The sequence below is a fragment of the Tinamus guttatus genome, unplaced genomic scaffold (assembly GCF_059628265.1).
Source record: "Tinamus guttatus ecotype Peru unplaced genomic scaffold, ASM5962826v1 Tinamus_guttatus_pri_ptg000563l, whole genome shotgun sequence".
In the NCBI taxonomy this organism is placed as follows: Eukaryota; Metazoa; Chordata; class Aves; order Tinamiformes; family Tinamidae; genus Tinamus; species Tinamus guttatus.
Window position 1 is genome coordinate 577,805 of NW_028289097.1, and position 23,907 is coordinate 601,711.

General features: G+C 51.4%; 1 protein-coding gene across 6 annotated transcripts in view; it reads left to right on the forward strand.

Annotated features, from left to right (window-relative positions):
- The window catches only part of PPP1R12B (protein phosphatase 1 regulatory subunit 12B), a 101,909-nt gene extending 84,594 nt beyond the window's left edge, over positions 1-17,315 (forward strand). For 3 of the 6 annotated variants that reach the window (XM_088534463.1, XM_088534465.1, XM_088534467.1), the window contains 6 exons: positions 5,428-5,444; positions 5,947-6,094; positions 7,026-7,130; positions 7,248-7,301; positions 8,305-8,355; positions 13,292-13,443. In XM_088534463.1, the coding sequence (XP_088390589.1) occupies positions 5,428-5,444; positions 5,947-6,094; positions 7,026-7,130; positions 7,248-7,301; positions 8,305-8,355; positions 13,292-13,426 (510 nt within the window). In that variant the 3' untranslated portion in view covers positions 13,427-13,443. Of the gene's footprint in view, positions 1-5,427; positions 5,445-5,946; positions 6,095-7,025; positions 7,131-7,247; positions 7,302-8,304; positions 8,356-13,291; positions 13,444-17,000 lie in introns of those variants that run through there. The other 3 variants (XM_088534464.1, XM_088534466.1, XM_088534468.1) reach the window with 1 other exon arrangement.
- Positions 17,316-23,907: the final 6,592 nt, after the last annotated feature.

Genomic DNA, 23,907 nt, shown 5'->3' on the forward strand with positions numbered 1-23,907 from the left:
ACTGCCAGGCTGCTTTAGAAAGGGCTTCACACAGAAAAGCTGCCAGGTTGGTTTTCCACCACTCAACTTCTGGCCATTCTCCAAAGAGGTGCTCCAAAACCCAATGATAACACCTGGAAATGTCCCAGCAAAGTGTGTGCAGGGGCAAGAAGCTGCCTGCAGCCCCAGGGCCTTCTCGCCCTGCAGGGCTTTGGGAGTCGGGCTCTCCTCGTGTCCCCTGCCTGCCTGCCTGTTATTTCCTCCTGTCTGCAGAGTTTTCTGCGAGATCGCATCGCTTTGCAAAATTCAATTTTTTCCCCAGTAAAACTTGATCTCTTAGAAAAGGGGGAGAACTGAGAGCAACATTCAGGTTTGTGAATGGTGGCCTTGGCTAAATGAAAATGCAGTCCAGCCTGTCGTTTTACATGGAGGGTTGGTTTTTATCCCCGAGAGACGGCGGTAATAAAGTGCAGCTGCTGCGAAGCCGAAGGGCCCTGTGCGAGGGGCCCGGGCTGGCGCTAACACAAACCCCTGTCAAGCTGCAAAATGTTGAGATGTGTCTGGGATCGCAGGAGAGGCGGTCGCCGCTTCCGGAGAGCCCCAGGGCTTTGGTTCCCATTAAATCAGGGCTATCCTAATAGCAAACAACGTGATCCCCGCTGCAGCCAGCTGCCAAAGCCACTCTTCCTTCTCGGAGGATCTTTTAATATTACGCTTCAGCGAGAGCAGTTTGCATTACATTTTATTGATTTACAGTTTGCGCAAGCACAGTTTGCGCCGGGCTTTGGAGAGTGGAAGCTTTTAGGTGGAGGTGGTTTGGCTAGGCTGGTTCGTTAATTATATGGACAGGGCTTGTAATCCTGGGGTTTGCACAAATACAAACTTTACGTGGAAGCCAGCAACATTTGTCACCTCAGCTATAGCAAACAGCAGCAGGGCAGCTTTCCCAGGGAGGCAGCAACCTCAAAACCCGCTATCGATTCCAAAAGTCAGAGCAAATCTACTAATTACGTTTGTACCCGATTAAAAGGCAAACTTTTCCAGGCACCAGAAAACCTGAGCTTGAAAATATCTGGGTTGAAGAACCGTGAAACACCGATCTGATTTGTGTCTGCCAGGAGGGTTGCTCCACCTGTCCGAGGGCTTGAATGTGGAGCAGGGGGCCTTCCTCCCCGCTCTTCCTCCTCGCTCCAGCTCTTCCCTTGCAGCTGCCATAAGACTTTGAGCTCTTACAACACAACCCACGGGGGAGCTTGTCCTTCTTATAGCTGCTCTACAGCAGTGGGGCCAAGTGCAGAAACCTTCGGCGGGTGCAGGAGACGGGAGGCCGCGCGATGACTTCTTGGCAAGCCGCTTCCCCCTGCATCGGCGGCCTTTTTGCACAGATGTGGGCAAAAACCGACCCGACAAGCAGCTGGCTTTATTTTACGTTTAATTTCTTAAACAAACGGGACTCACCAAGAGGTTATTTGCCAACAGAAGAGCAGAATTCGAGAGGTCCCTAAAACTTCCACCTTTGGTTAGGAGCAGAGCGGGAAGCATCCCGTTAAACGGTGGTTATTTAACTGGGAGCGTCGATCTCTGGAGCAAAACACACCAAAATAAATGCCCCGAGAACTGTCTTAAAATAGTGCACAATTTCCCAAGGTTGGCCAGATGAAGAAGCATAAAATGTTCTCAAAGCTGCTTTTATTTATTTTTTTTATTATTTTTTTGGAGAATAAAGCTGTAAACAGTTGACTTCTCCCGGCTTTGCTGGGTCGGATCCTAGCCGCAGAAAAACGCAACTGAAAGCGATTAGGCCCCTTCTGCGACTTGGCGCTGGGGAGGCGGCTGAGCCTCCTCTTGGCCCTGCCTTTCAGGGCCGCGTTTTCTCTTAACCCTTGCACGCAGGATTTGGGTTGAATTGCAATTTACTGCATTTCCAATCGCTGCGAAAGCTTTGCAGGTTGGTTTTGTTGTTGTTTTCTGGGAGGTGTCCTGTGTTTCCAAACCCATTTCAAAAATCCCACCCGAGGGCTTTTCACCCTCCCAGTTTTCCAAAGGGAATAAAGCTGCCAATACGGAGCATGGCCTTTTAATCAGAGCCAAACAGGGAGCCCAGAAGGAAGCGGCTTGTGCAGGAGGAGGAGCAGAGCACCCATGGGAGACTCCGGTTTGCTGCTATTTGCCCCTTTCCTCCTTTCTTTCTGCAGCCCATCTCGGATGAGTTGCATTTGTCTTGACCCCATGCAGGAGAGCTGCTGAACGTGCCCCAGGTGCTCTCGACTTTTAAGATTTCCTTTAAAACACATCCTCTGTCAGGTCTCGGTGCTCTTTTTTTGGGGAATAGCAGGATATTGGCTCGACACTGGCTGCTAGAAAAGGCTGAGTAAAACTGACGGTCCAAATTCCAAATGTGTCATTTTAACAGAAAAAAAAAAGAACAAAATAAATTGTTGCTGTTCATCCACCTTGCCTCCCGGCATCCCCTTCTAACCATAGCAGGTTGTGCAGCGTTCGTTGGTAGCCTCTGCTTTTGTTTGCCTCCTTTCAGGACATCAAGGTGGGAAAGTTTTGACCTTCACGTTTGGATTCCCAAGTTTCCAGGTGCGCCGGGCTGGGTCGGCATCCCAAAGCGGAGCCACCTTCTTCCTTATTTACACAGGCCACGCAGTGAGGCTGTTAATGATTCCTGAGCCTAAACGTTGGATTTTTGTCCTTTGGAAGTGGCTTTACACGAGGACCGGTGGTTGGAGAAGACTGGCCTGTCTCTCCATCAGATCTCTCTTGAATGACACAACTGGATCCTGAGTTTGCAAGTTCTCAATCACCCTTTTAGCTTATTGGCTTCAAAGTCTTTCTTCTTGCTAAGAACCGCTGCTTTTTACATCACCTCTTTTAGATGGAGCTTTTTTTTTTGAAGGTGGAAAGTGGAACTGCTTTTTTTTTCCTGCATTCAGGCATTTTTTCCCTCCTCTATCATCATTTTTTAAAAAAGCTGAATGGAATAAACTGCTCCTTCAAACATCAGCCTGAACACTGGCCTTTATGCAAAACCCAGGGAACTATTGAGTCAAAACCTGCTTTCCAGTCAGTAAATCTCCCTCTCTGCCCTGCAGGTAGCAGCACAGGGAAGACCGACTGCTGATGAAAACTGTTCAGCAGCTTTCATTGCAGCAGGGCTGTTTCCACCAGCTGCTGCAACCTCGTGTTCAGGCAGTGCTTTCTACATCAAACCTTTATCCAGGGTGGAGGAATGGAGCTAAGTGATAGGTCTTCTGGTCTAACCTTCTACCAAGAGATAACTGCAGCCCCAAGCAGTCAAGCTGCAGCTCAGCATCCATCACAGCAAGGCTGTCATTAAACAACCTCAAGAATCTGGTTTGCTGGATCTTTTGTGGTCCCCAATAGCTGCATTTGAAACGATTCTCTTATCCCGGCCTTCCTTTGCACAAGCGCGCTGCTGCGCTCGCTACCTACGGGATAAAACTGGGGAAGATAAAAACAATTCTGCCGTCCTTTTGCCAGTGCCTGAGCACGCTTGAGACCTGCTCGGGTTCTGCTTTTCTTGCTTGGTTTCTGCTGCCATGAAGGTTTTGCTCAGCACGGAGTCCGTAAGCAGGTGGGTTTGTGGTGCTTCCTGCACCACGTCCTAGATCACTCATGGAGTGCAGCAGGCTCGGCTGTGGCGGAAGGTGTAAGTACAAGAGGGATGTGGAGCTGCTGGAGAGAGGCCAGCGCAGGGCTACAAGGATGATCAGGGGCCTGGAACATCTGCCCTGTGAGGAGAGGCTGAGGGAGCTGGGCCTGTTCAGCTGGAGAAGAGAAGGCTGAGAGGGGACCTGAGCAGTGTCTAGAAGTACCTCAAGGGAGGCCGTGAGGAGGATGGGGCGGCCTCTTTTCAGTGGTGGCCACCGACAGAACTAGAGGTAATGGCCACAAACTGAAGCACCCACAGTGAGAGTGCCAGAGCCCTGGAACAGGCTGCCCAGAGAGGTTGTGGAGTCTCCTTCTCTGGAGACCTTCAAACCCGCTTGGACGCAGTCCTGTGCCACGTGCTCTAGGTGACCCTGTGTGTGCAGGGGGTTGGACTAGATGACCTCGAGAGGTCCCTTCCAACCTTAAGCATTCTGTGATTCCATGATTCTGAGGTGCCCTCCTGCTGCCCCCTCACCCATACGGCGGCTTCCTCGGGGCTGCGGAGAGGCTCAGGGTGAACCCTGCGGCCGGGCTCCCTGCCGGCGCGCGGGCTCCGCGTCTCCGTGTCCCTGGCACCCAGACCTACCCGAGGACCCCGCGGGGGACCCGGCAGGCACGGCCGGAGCGTGAACGTGCTGCTGGGTTGTCCTCCTTCCTGGTGAGCTTTGGATTTAGCTGTTGCTGTTTCAGCGGGCGCTGGGCAGGCCGCAGTGTGTCTCCCCAGCAGGTGTTTAGCGCTACATTTAGTGGTGTATCTAGACAACATGAAGCCCAACACGAGCGTGTCTGGATGCTAAAAATCTAATGCCTGTTGTTCCCCGTGGTGTTGTTGTTGTGATGACTCTTGCACTTATTAAAAAGCATCTAGAGTAATAACTTGTAGAGCTTAATGGTGGTTTGGACTCACTTGTAGATACTCTCAGGGGACTGTTGGCCCCAGTTTCCAGCTGAAGGGCCTGCAAAAGCATTAGACTGGACTCCAAGTCTGCAGGAACATCTGCTGGACCGAGGGAAAGCTGGCTGAGAAGGAAGCGACGGATTTGTGCCTTGTATCCCGTATCACACTGTCCAATCCAGAAAACTCGTATTAACGAGCGTGGTTTACCACAACTAGCCCCTTTAGGGTGTTATTATGCCAAGCAAAACTTCTCTCTAACCTACTCCATGTATAAGTTGGCCCAGCTGGTCTTTGGTTTATAAGCACAAGAGGGCTGCAGCAAAGATGGTGTTAAGGATTGTACCGCAGTGATTTGGCCGTGGATAGGGAAAAGGAGAACATTTTGGCCAGCTCCTCTCCTTTCCACATGTCGCTTCTACTGTTTTCTCCTTGCTGCAATGAAACTCTCATTTCCTTGGCCAGGAAGAAAAAAGACCGTTTGTGATTTAATGGAGTTAAACACAAATATGCCAAGAGCTTTGGTCTTTGCATGGTCTGTTAATCGGTCTCAGCCGCATCACGTATAGAACAGTGATCAAAGTCAGAGAGCGTATGTTTGATTTAGAAAGGAAGATAGAGATTAGTTTTGGTCCGAGGAATGGGTTTCAGTTCTGGAAAGGAGGATTTGAACAGCAAGGTTCAGTAATTTTTAGGTTAGGAGAAGAAATGAGATCTGAAATAGTTTAGAGCAATTGAAAAGATGCTACTTGTATCAGAGATAGGAAAGTGCCCCCGTGCAGTATCTCTGCAGTTCTTGAATTCGATGTTTAATTCTCCTGGTAATTAATTGTCTTTTTCTTTTCTTTTTTTTTTTTAAATTCTTCCTTCAGCATGAAAGACTTTCCAGGTAAGAATTTTCTTTCTTTTTTTTTTTCTGAAGATTTATGGGCAGTGTATTATTGGTTTGCTTTGGGGGTTCCCAGTACTTCAAGCCAAAGGCATAAGCTGCGATTGGAATTGGCCATTCAGTTCTTTCCTTGACTGAACTGTTGGTCCTTCCTTCATCCTTTGCTCCCCAAATTACTTCACTGCTACTCTGTAGAGGAGAAACCATTTATGTACTATGGGAATGGGCCCCTTCCTATCATGAGGATGGGAAATGCATGGAAAATCACTACCCTATTGGGGTTTGGACTGAGACCCACCGGATTTTTCTTCTTTTCTTTTTAAATGGTGGTGGTTCCTTACCCTCCTTTTGGCCACATCCTGCCCTGCAGGGTGGAGAGTGCTCTCAGCAATCCCACTGCTTGTTCTCTGCCTTCTCCGGCACAGCCCTGAGACCCAACCAGTCTTTTAATGATGATCCACCCTGATGCCCCTCCCTGGTGCTAAATTGTCCTTGCGTTTAGGTTGGAAGCAGCTACGAATCCCACCACGAGCGACTCCTCCTACGGCGATCGCGCTTCCAGCCGCTCCAGTGCCTACGCGCGGAGAGAGAACCGCTTAGCCTCCCTCAGCGCCAGAACAGAAGAGGAGAGTAACAGGGACTACAAAAAAGTAGGACTGCTTCAAAGTACCACTGATACTGCATGTACCTTAGAAGCTGCCTGTTGCTGCAGAAACCTGTACTGAGAGTCTTTGGAAAGGAAAAGGTTGTTTTTATCTTCCATTCATTGCAAATGAAAAAATCATGTAGTCTGCAAGCTATCAGCCAAGCCAACATAAGGCCTGTTTCTGTTTCCATGGCCTTTGGAAATCACACTTTTTTGAATGCATCAGCCTTTCAAAGGGACCAGAAAGGACAATGTAAAGAGGATGCAAAAAGGAAACAGATTAAGATGACCTGAATTGTTAAGTGGTTATTAAACTAAAAATTATGGTACCTGAAAGTCTTGCATGATAAACAGCTCTCCGCTCTTCCTTATGATCAGGTTTCTCCAGCAGAAACAGGCACTCTGCCTAATTTGTCTTCTCAAAGCAATGGAAATTCTACTGGTTTGAGGCAACTGAAGGAAAAATATTATCATCTTCTATTTAGGGATGGCCTAAAATTATCCTGAATTTTCCTCCTTTTTGAAGTAAAAGCACAGAAAAGCACCTAAAGTGTGCTGTGCTGGGAGCACAGTAGAGTCATAGATTTAGATACGTTCAACATACATACATTCTGTATGGAATACTGCAGTTCTTTATGGTGTTGCTGGCTTACCTAGATTAAATCCCCACTTTTCATTGCTTCTTGGCTATGCTTAAAGAATTCGTAAAATTGACCAACTCTTATTTCATGGGAATTGTGAAACCAGTAGTAGAACATTCAGACTGGGCCTGTTTGCCCTTCATTTACCGTCCTGACAGGGAGGAGCAATCCAAACCCTGCAGCTGTGTCTGTTCAGCGCTGAGGGTGACACACGTCTACCTGGAGCAGTGTGGGCAGGACAGGGTCCGTTGAAGAGCAGCTTTGTTAATTCAAATATGCTGTTTGTTTCTGCAGTTATATGAAAGTGCCCTGTCTGAAAATCAAAAACTTAAATCGAAACTGCAGGAAGCCCAGCTTGAGTTGGCTGACATCAAATCAAAGTTGGAAAAAGCAGCCCAGGTAAGGCAAAAGAGGGCTCTTTAGACTGAGAAAAAATGAGCATTGGCTGATGACCAGCCAAGGTGAGTTCTAGCATGGGGAATTGTTTTAACAGTTTCCTACTTTTATTTTGTGTAGCAGAAACAGGAGAAAACTTCTGACCGATCTAGCATGCTGGAGATGGAAAAACGGGTGAGCATCCCTGCAGTCTTTGCCTCATATTGCTGTGGTGGGCATAGTAATTTCTGGGAAGGAAATGCTGATTAAAAGATGAGTTGTATTTTTGCCTCATGGAGTGGTGCACAGTGATAATTGTGTTCTGACCTTTCCTGGGTCTGAGACTTTTTTGCTTAGCCTTTAGATCAACTAAATCTAATTTCTTTCTTTTGTTACAAGAAGCTGCAGGCTTACAAATTACATTTTGTGGTGCTAATCCTAACTGCTGATCCATTGTGCTTTAAAGTCTTTTCATCCTGATAAATAGAAAGACTGTTTCAATGGAGAAGGCAAAAGGGAACTAAAACATAACACTAGCTGGGTTGTGTGATTATACTTGAAATCTGAGTGTTTGATGCTCCTTCTTCCTAATTGAGCAGTCAAATTATTGCAGTAAGTTAAGCCTACCTTGCAGTAAGTTAAGCCAACCTTGTTAAATCACTGTCGTAAATGATCATAGGTACTGGAAAACTGCTGTTAGATCCTCCTAAAATGCTTCATAGCTGAATTTTTAAGATTTTTTTTTGCTTTCTCAAACCAAATGTTTAAGTTCCTACCATGAAAGACTGTGATTATTTATATGTAAACTCTTCTGGGGATTTGCTAGGGGTATTCCAGAGTAGATCACATTCAAGATATTCAAAGGTCCGGAGCAGAATTAGGCACAGCACATCAGCACCCTCTACAAGCGCGTGATTTACCTCCCCGTATAGTGCACAGGTTGAAGTTAGGCAGGTTCCTGAAGTGCCCCGTGGGCTCATGGCACTGCTCAGATGCTCAGCTGAGCATCCTTACGCCTGTCTGAAACCCTTGATTAAGCTTCTCAAGGTATAGGATTTGAGATGCTTTGCAGTGAATGCCCCTATAGAAATACAGGACTGTGGGTGTTTGCTTTGTTTGTTTGTTTTTTAAAAAAATGTACTGTGAATTTTTCTTCTAAACCCACGTGATCATCTGTGTTTCAAATCCTTCCAAACAGGAGAAGCGAGCCCTGGAGCGGAAACTCTCTGAAATGGAAGAGGAGATGAAGGTATGAAGTAATCTAATACCTCTGTCTAATCCATTTTTTTATGCTTTGTCTTAACATCTTTTGAGATTGTCATGCCAATAAATGTGGCATAGAAATAGGTTAGTTAAGGTATACATGGGAAGGGACTCGTGTGTCACCTCTGAGTGTGTCCCTTTACGCAGTCGGAGTTTACATGAATGGCCGTGTTCTCTGAACACGCAGTACTAATAAAACTGCTCTGTTACCATTCATCTGATTGCACCATATGTTTATTTGTTACGCTGATTGATCTCAGAACTGTGAAAGCTGTTTCTCCCTAAATGCATTCCCAAACTAACCTTTTGTGGCATCGATGAGTTTCAGTGTGCTGATCCTCTGTGCGCTGAAAAGTCTGCGGCCCAAGTTAAGCCCCTGTGCTTCCCTCCAGATGGGTAAGAAGGCGAAGCTGGCTTTGGAGATCACGCACACTAGCCAGGGGAAAACACGGATGTTTCTGTATTCCTTTCCTAAAGCATGTTGAAGGGAGGCTGTGTCAGTAAGCCAGCCAGGAAGGCTTGCAGCAAGGAGGGATTTGCTTCCTGGTGAAGTGTGTGGCATGGCTTACTGTCACAGACGTGCCCCACAGACTGCTCCTTCGCGTTCTCCTCTCTCTTGTGTGGTCACTTCAGAGGACAGTCGTCCTGCTGCCATGGCTTGGATGCCCTGCGAGCACCGGGCTAGCGGGGAGCACCGCAGAGCCAGGAACGGGACGGTTGGCTGCCTGGGGCCGCACCAGCGTTACGTCAGTTTGTGCTCTGTGCTCCTCTACTGCTCGTGGTCACCGAATGCTCTTTGTTCTGCGCCTTGTGGTTTTGAGCATGATCCAGGTGGGACCAAACTGCCTCCCTTGAGCAAGGAAGGAGCCAGCTCAGGGCTGAGAGCGCAGACCTCTCCAGCACAGTGCACTGATGGAAGCAGTTTCCTGCCAGCCTGGAAGAGGTTCCAGCTTCGTGTTTCTGTTTGAAGCTGCGTCTCTACCAGGAGCACATCTTTGAGAGGAACCGTTGGCTTGTGCTGCGCTCTTCAGCTGCAATAAGTAACAGAACAGTCTGTGGGAGTCGTGCTATACAGGCTCCTGTGTTCCTTCAATGAGCAGAGAGTAAATGTGGACGTATGAGCCAGAAGGACAAAGGACTCAAGGTGCCTGAATTCAGTATTCTGTGTTCACTTAGCAGGTGGCAGCTTTCAGTTCCAGGGAGACTTCTCTGTAAATACAAAAACATGACCTTCAGGAGAAAACACAGACAAAAGCAGTCTGCATATTTTTCAGCAGGAAGAAATGTTTCTGTAGCTGTGTTGATCACACCAAAAAACAGTTCAGTCCATAGAGTAAAAAGACAAATTGGTGTCCTCTAGTGGCCCGTCAGTTTTGAGCATTTCCTTTAGTTCAGAAAGCAATTAATGAGAGAAGGTGCCTGTGGGGACTGTTGGATGCACAGAAATTGCCTCGGGCTCAGGTAGCCCAGAGCTGCAGATCAGCAGAAACCAAGATGGTGCAATGGGAAAAACACTGCTGGAAACTTGACTTGTTGTTATAGTGTCCCCAAAGCTACTGGTCCTGTTGGAGACAGGACATGAGCTAGAAGAGCCTTTGGTTTGATCAATGTATTTGCTATTAACAGAAGACCCCAAAGCTGATGGATAGTGAGCTATCAGATCCCCTAGACTGACCCTTACTCTTTAGTAGACTAAAAGATGTGAAATTTGAAAAGATCTCTCCTGGGGTACTGCTGCATTTTCCATCACTCTGCAAAAACTTGAGCATCCTTTTGTGCTCTGTGGCATTTCTTTCTTGACAGCCACTCACCAGAAAGCGGTTGAAAGTCTGTGAAGATAAAAATGTTCAGCCAGACGCAGCTCGGCGTGCTCAGCTCCGTAAGGAAAGCAGACTTTCTGCATCCACTTGCCCTAAAGCCAGAGAATCAGTTTGCACAGACTGAGATAACCTCAGAGAACGTCCGTGTTAATCCCAGTCGTATATGCAGAGCCATGAAAACCGATCTATTAATTCTGGTTAGACTTGCAGTCCGATTACTTCATCTAATTGGATAGCTATTGAGCAAAATAAGAAGGAAGAAGTAGCTTAAGCAAATCCATTAGTTGCATTTAGCATGAAGAGCACAGAGGGGAATAAGCAAACATCATCTGGGAATATTGCAGTTTTCTGCATTTTTTCCCACTCAGCTTTGAAGTAAATCAGACATTTGAGGCCCACATGAGGTTTGAGTCTGGAGTGTTTGTGTCAAGCACTGTGTCCAGTTCTATCTATCAGGTACCCTGGCCAGAGCGATGTGAGTGGTTTTCCTCTCCTTGCAGGTGACTTCTTAGGAAGAGGAGGTACAGCTTACAGGAAAATCCTGGGTTTCTATGAAAGAAATACTTTGTACTTCATCCTATGCTTGAGATAAGATCTTTGTCCCCTGCCTGAGTTTAACCACCACTAATGAAGCCATCAAGAAACAGAGTGAGACAAAACAAGTGGTCTCAAAGAACTCTTTGGTGCCAGAGTTGCTCCTGCAGACCTGCTCCTGCAAAGGTGACAGGATAGTACTGCATTTACCTAGGTGATCCCAGAATTTGGCTGGAGGTACAGGAAAAAGGAGAAAGAAAATTAGCATTTGCACTGAACAGAATGCAATGCCAAGTGCCTGAGGTCTCAACTTCACACTGCAGTTTCCCTTGAAGGTCACAGAAGCTTCTTTATTCTGCAGCAGCCCTGCCCCTCCTGGCCTCGCGCACCATTATCTCCCCTCGTGCCCTGGGCACCATATCCTTTAATTGAGGGCTGAACCGAGAAGCTGGCTTTGTGTAGGCCAAGTTTCAAGCAGAGAGATAAGCAGTCCCAGCAGGATCGTCCAGGTTCTGCTCTTTGCCCTTGGCATCAAGCCCAGCTTTCTGGCTGCTGCTGGTTTTCTCCGAGCGTGATAAGCAGAGGCAGTCCTGGCTGGAGCACCCGCATCTCGGATGCTCCCGCCACCACGTGTGTTTGATCCTGCCGCTTGGAACCTTAGTGCTGTGTTGCAAAATACAGGTGGTCTCTGAAACAACCCTCTTCCTTTCCATCTTGTGTCTCCCTGCTCCCTGTTCCACATGTGTTCAGGTCTTTGGCAGTTTCTGCCAGCCAGATGCTCAAGTGAGTTCTCTGCCGTTAAACAGAGAGATTTTATAACCTGTAACAGCTCAAAAATAGAGGGCTCTTCTGGTATGAGTCTTCCTCCTGCCCCTCCAGGTCTAATTCATCACAAGATCGACACCTCAAAACATGGATGAGCATCTCCTTACTGGACACTGGGGCAGCCTGCCCAGATAGGGTAGATGAAGTGATGGAGAGCTGGACTAAAATTTGGTAAAAAAAAAAAAAAAAAAAATTTCACCATCGAGATTTCTCTGAAGCTTTTGGCACTTCGCCGGCTGCAGCTCTTGTCTCAGGAGCTCTCACTTTATCTGGTGTCAAAAGTTTGCTGGAGGCTGAAGTTGATAGGCTTGGTTACTATGGAAGGGTAAGTAGCAGTAGGCAACTTTTTAGCCAGCTTCTTGCCACCATCTGTCTTCCTTCAGTTGGTTTTGTGAGGCTTTTAGATGAGATATCTTGTTTCCTTAGCTGGGCATAGAGTGATTTGGAGTAGTTAGGAAGGACCTGAAGGGTAGAGGCGACGTGGAACACTTTTCTTCCAAACAGGTAGGAGCCCTGGGACAAAAAGGTGCCGGGATGCAGCGAGTCCCTCCGTAGTGTAGCCAGCTCCATGCCATGCAAGTCAGCTCCGAATCCTTCCTCTCCCAACAGCTGCATCAACAGTCCTGCTGGTTAAGGAAAGTGGTTAGTCCATCAGATAAGCGACTTGTCTGTGACTGCTTAAATGATTTAAAAAACCAGAATTCAATCAGCAGTCATTCCTTCCTTCGTCTCCCAGGCATGCACAGGGAAGAGCACGTGGGTTTCCTGACAGGATGGAAGCTGCTTTGGTGGCAAGCTAGGGTGGTTTTTCTGTGCTCGACCTCAGGATTGCTCTTCTCGGATGTTTCCCTTCCTGCCTTCCCTCTACTCGGTGTCTGTGCTCTCCCTACCAAGAGGGAGCAGGGACGGAGCCTGTCCAAAAAGCAGCTTTCCAGCCCTCCCTATTTCTTGACACTCGCCATATAAATCCCCAGCACAGGGTTTGGCTTTAGTCTCACTGGGAAGAAGTCTCCTGTGTCCCCAAAAATGGCTGGTGTCCATGTGGCTTTTACTGCTTTGCTGTTTTGCCTTCTGCTTTTATGTTCTGTATCTCCCTGTTGCAGCTCTGACTGTGCTCGCCCTGCCTCGCCGGGCTTTATTTGTGCCGTGTCCTCTGCCTGTTGATCGATTGCCCTCTGTCCATAACGCCTCCCATTTAAGATGCTGCCATTGAAGCTGCCATTCAAGTTCACAGGAGTAGTTTAAATCCCTAAATTTTCCCCTCTGAAGAGCAGAGAGAAATTTAATGGAGAAGAATGGCAGAGAAGAGTTGAATTGGGGCAAAGATCTACAGAAAAACACACATACACACTCACACACACCCCCTTTGGCTGCATTGAAAACAGAGCCAGCATCAGAGCCGTAATTCAGGTGACCCAGCGAGGAGGGATGTGAGCTGTGACCACTCTTCACTACACAGGACTGCTTTAGCTTTAGCAAAGGAATTAAAAAGAAAGAGTTTTAGAGCAATGTGCAATTGCCAGGCTTTGCTAGACCTTTCTGAAGGCTGCCGTGTCCTCGGCGTGGTGTTGGGCTTCCCTTGCGTACATGCGAGCTGCTGCCCGTCTTGCACTCACTGCTGCTGACTTTTCTTTTATTATTCCTCCTTCACTGCTGGTGAACTAAATCCACGTTTCTGTGCCCCTTTTGTCTCCGTGCCGTTTTCTCTGTATTTTCTTTCTGTCCTTTCCTGTCACTCTGCAGAATCTCCACCAGCTCAAACAGATTCACACTCTGAGGCAGATGAATGAGCAACTGCTGGCGGAAAACAGGGCTCTGACCCGGGTCGTGGCCAGACTCTCGGTGTCTGCCAGGTCCCCCGAATCAGAGGAGCTGTAGCTGCTTTCCCTCCGGCTCATCTCGCCTCCCTCTTCCACCCTTCCAGGCAGGTCTCCGCTCTGCTTCTCCGAGGTGTCCCCCACCTCGCTGCTCATGGGGGTCTCATGAAGCTTGTGGCTCCAACCCGGCATGTGGCAAAGGAGTTTTTGGCAGCTAGAAAACCCAAAGCCTGGTGTTCCCTCCCGGCTTGGGCAGAGGGTCTCGGCGCAGACCGTTTGCATTGAGCTGTGCTGATTTGGGCTCGGCTTAGAAGATGCTGAGCTTGGCCATTTTACTAACCACCCGCTGCCAAAGGTTTTCCCTTTTGGAGCACATCATCTCGAGGAGATCAAGGAGGACGTGTCCATCCCTGCTCCGGCGGAGACGCTGGAGCAGATGGCACCAAAAAGGGTCCTGAGGAGCAGGAGGTCGGCAGCTTCCCGGTCCCTTAGCCCTGGCTGATGGCTGTGGGGTGACTTGTAAGTGCCAAGAGGTCAGACAACATCCCCTTCCCCACAACTTTATCTCCAAATGTGTGTGTTTCATGGCAAGTGTCTGATCATAATGGAACTCTCACTTAATTTGACTTACTTCAGTGAGAAACCGGCACCTAGGAAATAAGCTTATCCAAAGCCAGAATTAATAATTTAATGCATTTCGGGGGATATTATGAAATATGCACATCTTGAGCAGGAAGGCGATTTAAAAAAAAAATCCACTTCTCAGCAGATTTTCTTGATCATTTGAGTAAAGAAACAAGATCCTCCCCTCATTTTAAAGAGTTTTTCTCTCTGAAATTATATGCTGCAGCATCTCCTCTGCCTTCTGCGGGCTGGCTACAAGGAAGGTAAAGAGATAGGAGGCAGACCGGGTGCTTTTTCATCTTTCGTCTTGTGTTTTAAATTCACCGCAGAATAATTAGTGTTTGAAACCCAAGGATGAGCCTTCGGTAAGCTTGATGCTCATGTGCACTGCAGTGAAATTTCATCCTTTCTTGCTGCATCCTTGCTTCAGTGCTGAAGTAGCACAGAAAAAAGCTTCTTCCTCCAAGCCTACCAGGATTTTGCAGGTTAGTAGGGAGGTGTCCAGGCCCCTTTGGACAGCTATTTTATTTAAAGAAATGAAGCAGTGTGCTCTAATGGGCTGGAAGTGGCACTAGGGTATGGAACAAATCTATTCTTAGAATACAAATTATAGCAAAAATGATTAATCATAGAAACAAACCCACCAGGGGAGCTGTGGCTTCCCATTTCCAGGAGTCTCAAATCAAGACAAACTGTTTTTTCATACACATGCTTGTGGGCTGAGTACGTGAGCCAGCGTTCAACATTTTCTAGCCCAAATAGTGCAGATGGTCACATTCAATGATCTAATCATCTTTCTGCTTCAAATCTCCGAAAACATTCTTGAGTTTGTCACAGACTCATTTATTATCATTAACGGTGACTTTAAGTTACTCTCTTGCCTACCTTGCTTTGAGATCCCGGAAGGAGAATTTACCAAATTCCCTCCAGACTTGGGGAAAAGGTATTTTGCAAATTTAAGTCACATATTTTGCTTTTTCTGCTTGGATATAATCACATTATCACCGCTAACGTCCTCTCTCCTCCGAAGGTGCCTCCTCCCTTTCTCCCGTGCAGACTGCAGCCCTATAGAAATGTTCACAGCTTGTGCTTTGCAGTTTGCTGCTTCGGGCCGAGCTGAAGCAGGGTTGTGCATCTGCCAGCTCACCTGGTTATTGTTTTTAATCTCTTCTAGCAGATGTAATAAAGGGTGTTACTGCTCCCCGTAGACCTTGTCTCGCTTGGGCCCTTGGCCGTCGCAGCCGTGACACTGTGACAGCTCCACTGCTGCGCCGCAGCCGCGCTGCTTCCTCAAGGATCTCGTTTTTCCTAAAATCCGCGTCACTTTTTCCTCCTCTTGGGAGGAATGAAATATCACCAGGTTGGCCTTCGCTTCCCAAATGCTTCCCTGCGAGCTGATGGAGTCCCGCTGCAGCCGTGAGACTTTTCCCGACGGGAATGCTTTGCGCGTGGTTTCGGTCCTTGCTATCCCCATTGATTGGGATTGGACTCGTGGCTCTCTGACGTTGCCTACGGGAACCCGTGGCAGAGTTGGCTCTTCCAAAGCCTGGAAAGAACGATCAGGATTTCAGAGCACTCTCTTACCAGAGCGAGGGACACGTTCAAGCTGACAGGGCTCCCCGAGCAGGGATGTAGAGAGGAGAGGAACAGTCCGACGTCAGACTGTGCTGGGGGTTAAAATACCTCCAGGATGTTGGACTTGAAGGCCCTGCACTTTTGTGGGGAGTTTAGAAGAGGCTGAGGAGCACGTGGAGACACGCAGGGACACAGCGGGTGTTCTCCCCGTTTCACTGTAGCCCCTTAGCACTTTGGTGAGGGCCGATGCCTGTCGCGCAGTGGGGACTGCGTGTGCCTCCCCCTGGGGAGCTGCCTCATCCCACAGCATCGGTACCGGAGGACACGGGAGAGGACAGGGCTGTTCCGTGGGGAATAACAACCAGGATTTCGTGTTTGCGGAGATCCCCCTGTCTCTGAGATCCGCAATGATGTAGACAAGTCATCGCGCTGCTTGTGCCAGGGCCGTTCGTGCCTGCATGTGACCCCAGCCACCCTGCGTGTTCCTGCCAGCCGCCCGCGGGGCTCTGGCACCCCTCATGAGTGCTGCACCTTTCACGTTACGTCTTTCGTGTTGCTCCTTTGGTGTTACACCCTGAGACAGGGCACGTGGGCTCTCGGGAATCTCCTTCCCATTCCCGAACGGATGGGGACAGTCCCGTGGAGCCGTCCACTGAAGCGCCTACATTGTGGGAAATGGGGGGATTGGGGCTTGTTTGGCCAATAGGAAATGCTGGAAAGGTTTTGTCCAAGTGATTTCTTCCTACATTTCCCATAAAAAAGCATTCTCAATTGGGGTTTTGTTGCAACCCCTGTTTTAACTCCAAGACTGGACACTGAGCACCCCCGAAGTGTCTCCCATGTCAGTATGTTCTTCCAGTCCTTCAGCCACAGCATGAGTGTTTGCATTAAGTATCTGTGGGAGCCCAAGGAGATTTGTTTTTATTCTAAAAGAGACTTTGCAACCCAAGGTCGGTCCAGTTTTGAGCCAGAAATCCAGAGTGGAAAGATATTTTCTTTCCTGACAAAATTGAAAAGAAGTTATTTGAGAAAATTGTCCTGATGGTTTGCTTTTCTGCTGAGCCCTGACTAGACCCTGGGAACAACTTGGGGATGAGACAACTTGGGGAAGGTCCTTGTCCTCCCAGCCTGGTCCTGACCTGGTGCTGCAGCGATTCCAAGGGCTCCCTTGGCTCCTGGGCCCGAGGTCCCCGTGTCCCCTCCACCCTTAGGTCTCCCTGAGAGCCAGGCCTGAAAAAACATGGGGACGTCCCAGGGAGATTCCAGCAGCTTGGAAGGCCCCGGGCGCTCCGAGGTGCAGGAAGCCCCGCGCTCCAAGGCGCAACCGTATTGGGAAGGTGGTGGCCGCGGCCCCGGCGCCTCCGCGCTGTCCCCACGCCCTGGTGTCACCCGCTCTCACCCGGCTCTGTCCTTCTCTTGTCTTTCTCTTTGTGCAGATTTTGACAGAGCTGAAGTCGGACAACCAGCGGCTGAAGGACGAGAACGGGGCGCTCATCCGGGTCATCAGCAAGCTCTCCAAATAGGAAGCCCGAGCAAAGGCAGGACGAGGAGGGGTGTCCTACACAAGCTGCCAACCCTGCCACCAAGCCCTCCCCAGCCCTCTTCCTCCTGCCCAAAGTGCAGCGAGCATTTCAGCCATGGGATCAATGTGTCACGCCTGCCTCGCCCTGCCCTTTGCTGTGCATTCCCCTATTGCCCTTGCTTCCCCCACAACACACGCCCTTGCCATTTTATTATTTTTAATTTAAGCACGTCGTGGTATCTCGAACATTTTATTCGGGGGAGAAGAGAAACGTCAGGACTGGGTTTGAGCTGCCAAATTTTTTTCTTCCCGAAGCCCAGTGTTCAGTGCCCGACTCCGGTCTGGAGCAGGTAGCTTCTGCTTTTCGAAGCGATGCAGAAATACCTAAGGAAGGGATCCAGCGTGTCCAAACCCTTCATAGGTGAGGAATGTGAACAGGAGCCGTGGCTCTGTGAATGCATGTCAGCTGCCCACCTAAAATGTAGGACTCTGCTTAAAAAAAAGATGCCGTGAAAGACACGAGGCTGATTTCTGAGACAGGCTGGTGAGAGCTGCTTTGCACAGAGACCTTCTCCTCTTGCCCCGGTAGACCAAGTCTTTTTATTTAATGTAAGGTGTTGAATCTGCTCAGTATCGTCAGTGCCGCATCTCAGCATCAGCCCCCGTGGCTCTCACCCTGCTCGGGCTCTGCCGTCCGGGTGATTCGGTACCATCTTTCCAGGGCTCCAGGCTTTCCTGTCTCCGGTGCTGTGCAGTCAGCAGCATCTGCTAATGGTGCCTGGACTCTTGTCCCTTGGGTTGGAGGTGTCACAGACACTGGCCAAGGTTTCCCAAGGAGGAGCTTAAACCAGTAGGGATCATCTGCAACTTCCACATCCATCTGTTTGAGCTGGGCGTGAATCACCTTGCAGGTAGCTGTGTCAGCACAAGAATCCAACCTCCCTTTCCTGACGGTGGTCTGGAATTTGTTCCCGATAAGCTGTTACATGGAGGAAGAGCCGTGTAGAGGAGTCGGGTCAGGTATTTCAGGTGCTTGGCCTCGATGTTCAGCGTGAGACTAACCAAAGGAAACGCAGCGCTGCTGTGGTTCGGGGAATGGAGATGAGAGAGGGGACGATGGAGGCAGCGTCCGCCGCGCATCCCTCAGCGAGAAGGACGGGACACGGCCGGTGTCAAGGCACAGGAACGTGGAGCAGGGGCCGTTGGCCTCGCAAAGGTGTGCGGGCATCAGGGCAGGAAGGAGCGACCCCGGGCGTGTTGGTAGCCCTATCTCTAGGGTGGAAGTCAGAGGCTGGCAGTAAGACTTGACCTTGAGGGAGGCCTCAAAAGGCTCTTTTGCGTTATCCGGACTCGGAAGGGTTTGATTCTGTTCCCCCATGGGCATTTGGATGGTGCCTCCTCCGCGTGATTTTGATGACTAGCAGCAGTAATCCGTCATCAGACCCGCTGAGCTTCCTCCTCATAAACTCCTCGCAAAAGAGACCTTCCCTTTTCAGAGACTTCTTCCCGTATCCAGGCCTCTTTCCCCACCACTTCCACACGTTCTTTCCTTTGCCCTTTGATGACCCAGTTCCGTGAGGCTGAGGCTTAGGGTCGCAGTCATTGAACTTGTAGGTCGCCATGAAGAACCGTTCCCTACGTTCCCAGGTTTCTGCTGACTTTGGCATGCAGATCCCGAGGGGTGGTCGGGATCTTTCTGCTACGAGCAACATGGATGTGATACCTGAACACGAGTGTAACTCCTGAGCTTGCTCAGCAGGGTAAAAGCTCCTGGGCTTTTGGAGACCGCTGGTTATTGCTTCAGGAAATACATGAATTTTCTGCTCCCTGGCTTTTTTTTCCTTCCTAAATCTCCATTTTTTGTCCTTCCCCTCCCCACCCTGCCTGTTACCCCCTCTGGTCCCTCGAGAGCTGCCAGTTTTCCCAGGGCAGGTCTAGCCGGAGCTTCGTGTCCCGCCGCGCGGCCCGCGGAGCCCCTGGCGTGGCGCGTTGGAGAGGAAGAGACCAGAGCAGCTCGATGGCATCAGGGTTCTGCAGCGCACGGGCAAGTCCAGGCATCCTTTCCGCCTCCTTTACCTCGACCCTGCTTGATTTCACCTCTGCGTTTGGTGACGCTGCCGCGTTGCGGCTCTGCTCCCCGCTGCCGCCGCGGGCGTTCCCGGCTCCCGTCGCTCCCGCGCGGGGACGGAGCCGCTGCCCCCGGGGCTGCTGCGGCCGGCGGCGTCGGCAACACCTGGAGCTCGGGTTGTGCCTCCCCAGCGGGACGAGGGACAGGAGCGGCGCAGGGAGCCCGATCTCATGAGGGAGGTCGCTGGAGGGGTGAAGGAACCTGGTACCTGTCTAGGGAGAGGGTTCAACCCTCTCTGGCAAATCCCTCTTGCACTGACATTTTGCCCCTTCCTACCAGGCGACTCCTGTTGCGTTTTATCCTAAGGGACAATAGGCAAAGGGTGCAGAGGGCTGAATCTCCCTGCGTGGCACCTTCCAAAGCCAAACCACTTTAGATGAAGTGTCTGCTTCGCACTGGATTCGCATCCTTAAGCTCTGATTAGCTGATAGGACCCACCAATATGTAGTCTCAGTGACTAGCCAAAGCTGTGAGTATTTTCTAAGGACAAAAGTTAAGTGAAAACCAAATTCTTGCAAATGACTTTTGGTCTCAGTTAACCCTGGCTGACCTAACCAGTGCACTGAGGAGCTAAAATAGTAGGATACCTTGTGTCTGCACTTGGGACAGAGTGCAGAGCAAGCCGGTTTTAAACCTGATCCCTGTTTGAATCCAGAGCATTTGCCAGAGGTGCTCTCCCTTGGAGAGCACGGAAGTTTTTTTTGTTCTTTGTTTTTTTTTCTAAGCAATTGCTTGGGGTGAATTCCTTTTTATTGCTTGGGGTGAACCCACCTATCGCAGCTGCGAGTTTGAGGGCTCGTTGTAAATAAACTCCTTGGAGAAAGCAGGACTGAGCTTATGAGATGGGGAGAGAATGTATTTTTATGCAACTTTGAGTGGCCTTTCAAACCCTGAGATGAATGATTTGTTTTACTGGTTGTTGTTATATAGTATTATAAGTATTACGTGTTTGAAAGTTTGGGAATAATATTCACATCTATGATGCTTGTAAACACGACAGTATTTATAAATGAATAAAATAAGAGTTGATAAAATAGAAACTTGGACTTTGCTTCTGTCTTTCCCCACGAAGGAGCAGGCGGTGAGCACGGATGAGGAGCAGAGCCGGCCGCGGGTCTGGTGGTGGCCAGTTGGGTTCATTAACCTGTAACTTCCAAGACGAAACTAAAAGCCCAGAGGATCCTTGTGAGCTCCTCGTTCTTTTCCCTATGTCCCCGTTTTCTCCAGAGCTTTGCTTTATTCAGCGCCTGTTTTGCAGTAGGGGTATCTGAGCATCTGTCTCCCAAGGGCCACCTGCAATTCGGGCTCTTGTCGTCGCGGCGTCGCTGCGAGAGCCTCGTCCCAGATCGGCTGAAACGTCAGCGCCGACCCGAGGGCCGAGCGCGGGGAGCTGCTCTGAGCCGGCTGCGAAGCCCTCGAGTCCCAGCAGAGCCGCCGAGGTCACGGGACAGGGACACCCGGGACAGGGACACCCAGGACAGGGACACACGGGACAGGGACACACGGGACAAGGGACTGCAATGCGGGAGGCCTCTTGGACATGGAATTGGAGGGTTTAGGAGCCAGATGCAAACCACTAAAACGGCCAAGCGTTTCCCTGCCAACGGCGCCGTCCCGCCGCGATGCTGGAGCTCGCGCTCCCCGCGGGAGCTCCGGCTGAACCGTGAGCGCCGCAGCCCCGTCTGCACCCTGGGGCTCAAGGGAGGTTGCTGGGAAGCTCCGCGTGGAGGCGGTTACTGCAACCCGAGCGCCTGCGCTGGGGGGTCGTGGGTGCCCAGGCCAAATCCGCATCCTGAATGTGAGCCCGATGTGCGCGCCAGGACCCAAACGGTGGCAGTTGGGGTGTGGGAGCTCAGCGGGGACCGTGGCCGTCGCTCCGGCCCCGTCCCGGCCCCCTCGGCTCCAGCCTCCCTCCCTCGGCCCCGGCTGGCGGCCTCCAGGCCGGTCCCTCCCCGCAGCGGCGCCGTGTGTGAGAGTGAAGCAGGACGAGGCCAGGGGCTCCTTTCAGCTCATTTCTTTAATAAGGAGACAGATATTGTTACAAAATAACGATCCGACATCGAGACAGAACCGAGGAGTCCACACGAGAGGGAAGGGCTTTAAAAGCAGCTTCCTGCGGAGCTGAGCGCCACGGGCGGCAGCACCGGGACACGGAGCCGCCCCGAGCACCAGCCAGGGCAGCGCAGGGTCCTGCCTGGACCCGCTGCTCCCTCCGGCCTCGGCTTTGCCGCTGGGCGCTCCGGGTGCCACCAGGAACGGAACCGGTGGGTCTTTCCCCACCATCACCACCACCATCATGCTGGAGACGGACACTTGGCCAGTCCCTTGCAGCAAGCTGTGCTCACGGAGACCCTCAGAAACGCCCCAGATGGCTCCAGAAAGCCCTTTCCACTGGGAGCTCCTGGCCGTTTCCCGATCCAAACCTCCTCTCCCAGCCCTGCGGCTCTGCCCAGTGGCAGCCCCGGACAGGAGGCAGCAGCAGGTGCCACCCGGCTCCATGGCCAAGCCCTGCGGGACCCAGGAAACGGCTGACACACGGAGGTGGGAAATCTGGGATTGGGGTCGGTCACGGCTGTCCCGCGGGCCCTTCCCCGCCGGGGTCCCGCCGCGCCGGGGTCTCATATGGCTTCTAAAGTTGCTTTCACGGTGAGATGCACCAACACGACACAGGACACCGAAGCCACGATGGTGCCGCTGCCCGGCCACGGGCGCAAGGCGACGAGATACAGGCACGAGACACACATGGAAGACACGGCGGCGGCAACTCGCCCGCCGAGAGCTGCATTGGCCTAGGCATGCTTAGTTTCTTGGCGTTATTTTTCTTCTTTTGCATTATTTTTGTCTTTATTTTTCTTTTTTAATAGAAAAGAATGAGGACGGTGGAGAGCACTCTGGCAAGGAGGAATTCCTGCTCGCCAGCGGCTCGGCCCCGCGGGGAGCGACGTGGCCGGGGCGCGCGGGCCAGCGCTGGGCAGAGCTCGCGATGGCGCCCGCCGCGCTGGCCATGCGGCTACTTATCTATGGCTGCGGCTCATGCACTGCTCATGGTGGGGATATATACCTACGTCTTCCTATATTTAAGTACATACAGCTAAGGGGCAGGAGGGGGATCAGAGGCAGCGCAGATGGCTTTAATATGTTGGTTGTATTCCCCTTTTTTATAAAAAAAAAAAAAAAAAAAAGAATTATTATGTATTTGGTAGACCCCCCACCCACCCCAAAGGCTTTGAGTCCGAATGGAAAACAGCAGGGCCGGGACGCTGCTCTCACGGGCAGAGCGGTGCCCGCAGGACGCGGGGCGATGCGGGGAGCGGTGGGAAACCGGAGGGTGCGCGTGCGTATGCGGCCCATGCGCGCTCGCATACCACGAACAGCAGGTTCTGGGGCTCTCACCAGCTCCTGGCATTGTCCTTCTCCTGCTCCCCCGCATACAAACACGAGCCAGGCCAAACCCCGGCTGCAGGGAGTGAGAACAAGTCCTGCCGGGCCCGGTGCCATGGGCAGCACCCACCACCTGATCTTTCCAGCTACGAAAAATCCGTGTTTTCTTTCTCCCTCTGGCTACAGGCAGGTGCAGCCCCAGGCAGGGCCTTGCTAACACCCTGACACAGCCGCGGGGCAGCAGGGACTCGGTAAAGCCCCGTTTTGCCCTGCGGGTCCCCCCGCTTTGCCCTGGGGCACCGCGGCTCCACGCGCTGCCGCCCTGCACCCAGCAGCTCCTGCACGGCCCCACGGCGGCCGGGGTGGGGGTCACCCCCCACAGCCTGGTGATGCTGCAGGGGCCCTTTGGACCCCCATCATGGCCCCCCGGCCACGCCGGGAGCTGCTCCTGCTTGGAGCCAAGGGTGGCACTGGGGGATGCTGGCGGCAGCACCGCAGGGTGAGCGTGGGGCTGCCCGAGCCTGTGGGCACAGCCCGAGCACAGCAGAAGGTCGGGGGGAAGCAGTTTGCAGAGGTCTCTGGTCCAACCAGTGGTTCCTGCAGGTCCCAGATCTGACCACATGCTCAGAGCAGGATTATTCCCAACATCAGGCCATGGCTTTGGCTAGTGGAGCTTTGGAACCCTTCCCAGGATGGAGCTTCTGCTCTTTGTAGACCTGTCCGAGGGCTGAACCTCCCTCCCAGGGGTGCCTGATGCTGCTGCCCACTCTGCAGCCTGTGTCCGCTACCTGCCAAGATCTGCCACCAAGATCTGCCTCCATCACCTGCTCCTTAGCTGCCAATTGCATCCCCTTGGCCTCTCCTCGTCACTGGACTGAAGCTCCCAGGTCCCTCCACTTCTCCATGGGGGGCCCCCAGCAGGGGAGGAGGTGCAGGAGCCAAAGTGGGTGCAGCAACATCCAACCCACGGAGGGACCACCCGGCGCCCGCCCCAGGGCTCGCGCGGGAGCGGGGGCTGCATGGGGACGGCGCTGGGGTGAGCTCAGCTTGGGCACGTGCTCCCCCCGCTGCGAGTAGCCCGTGGGGGTGACCACCTTGTGCAAGGTGCAGGTGTCCCCAGTGCCATCCCCGCCTGCACCCCGGAGCTCTGTGGAATGCCAGCCCTGCTCACCAAGGCGGCCGTGCAGGACCCACCGACTGCACAAGATAAAGCTCCAAGCACTGGGGCCACGCAGACACCGGGCTCTTCCCACCAGGACCTTTGCCAAAACCTTGAGCAGTCCCCACAAGGGGAGGGCCAGCCCCAGGGACC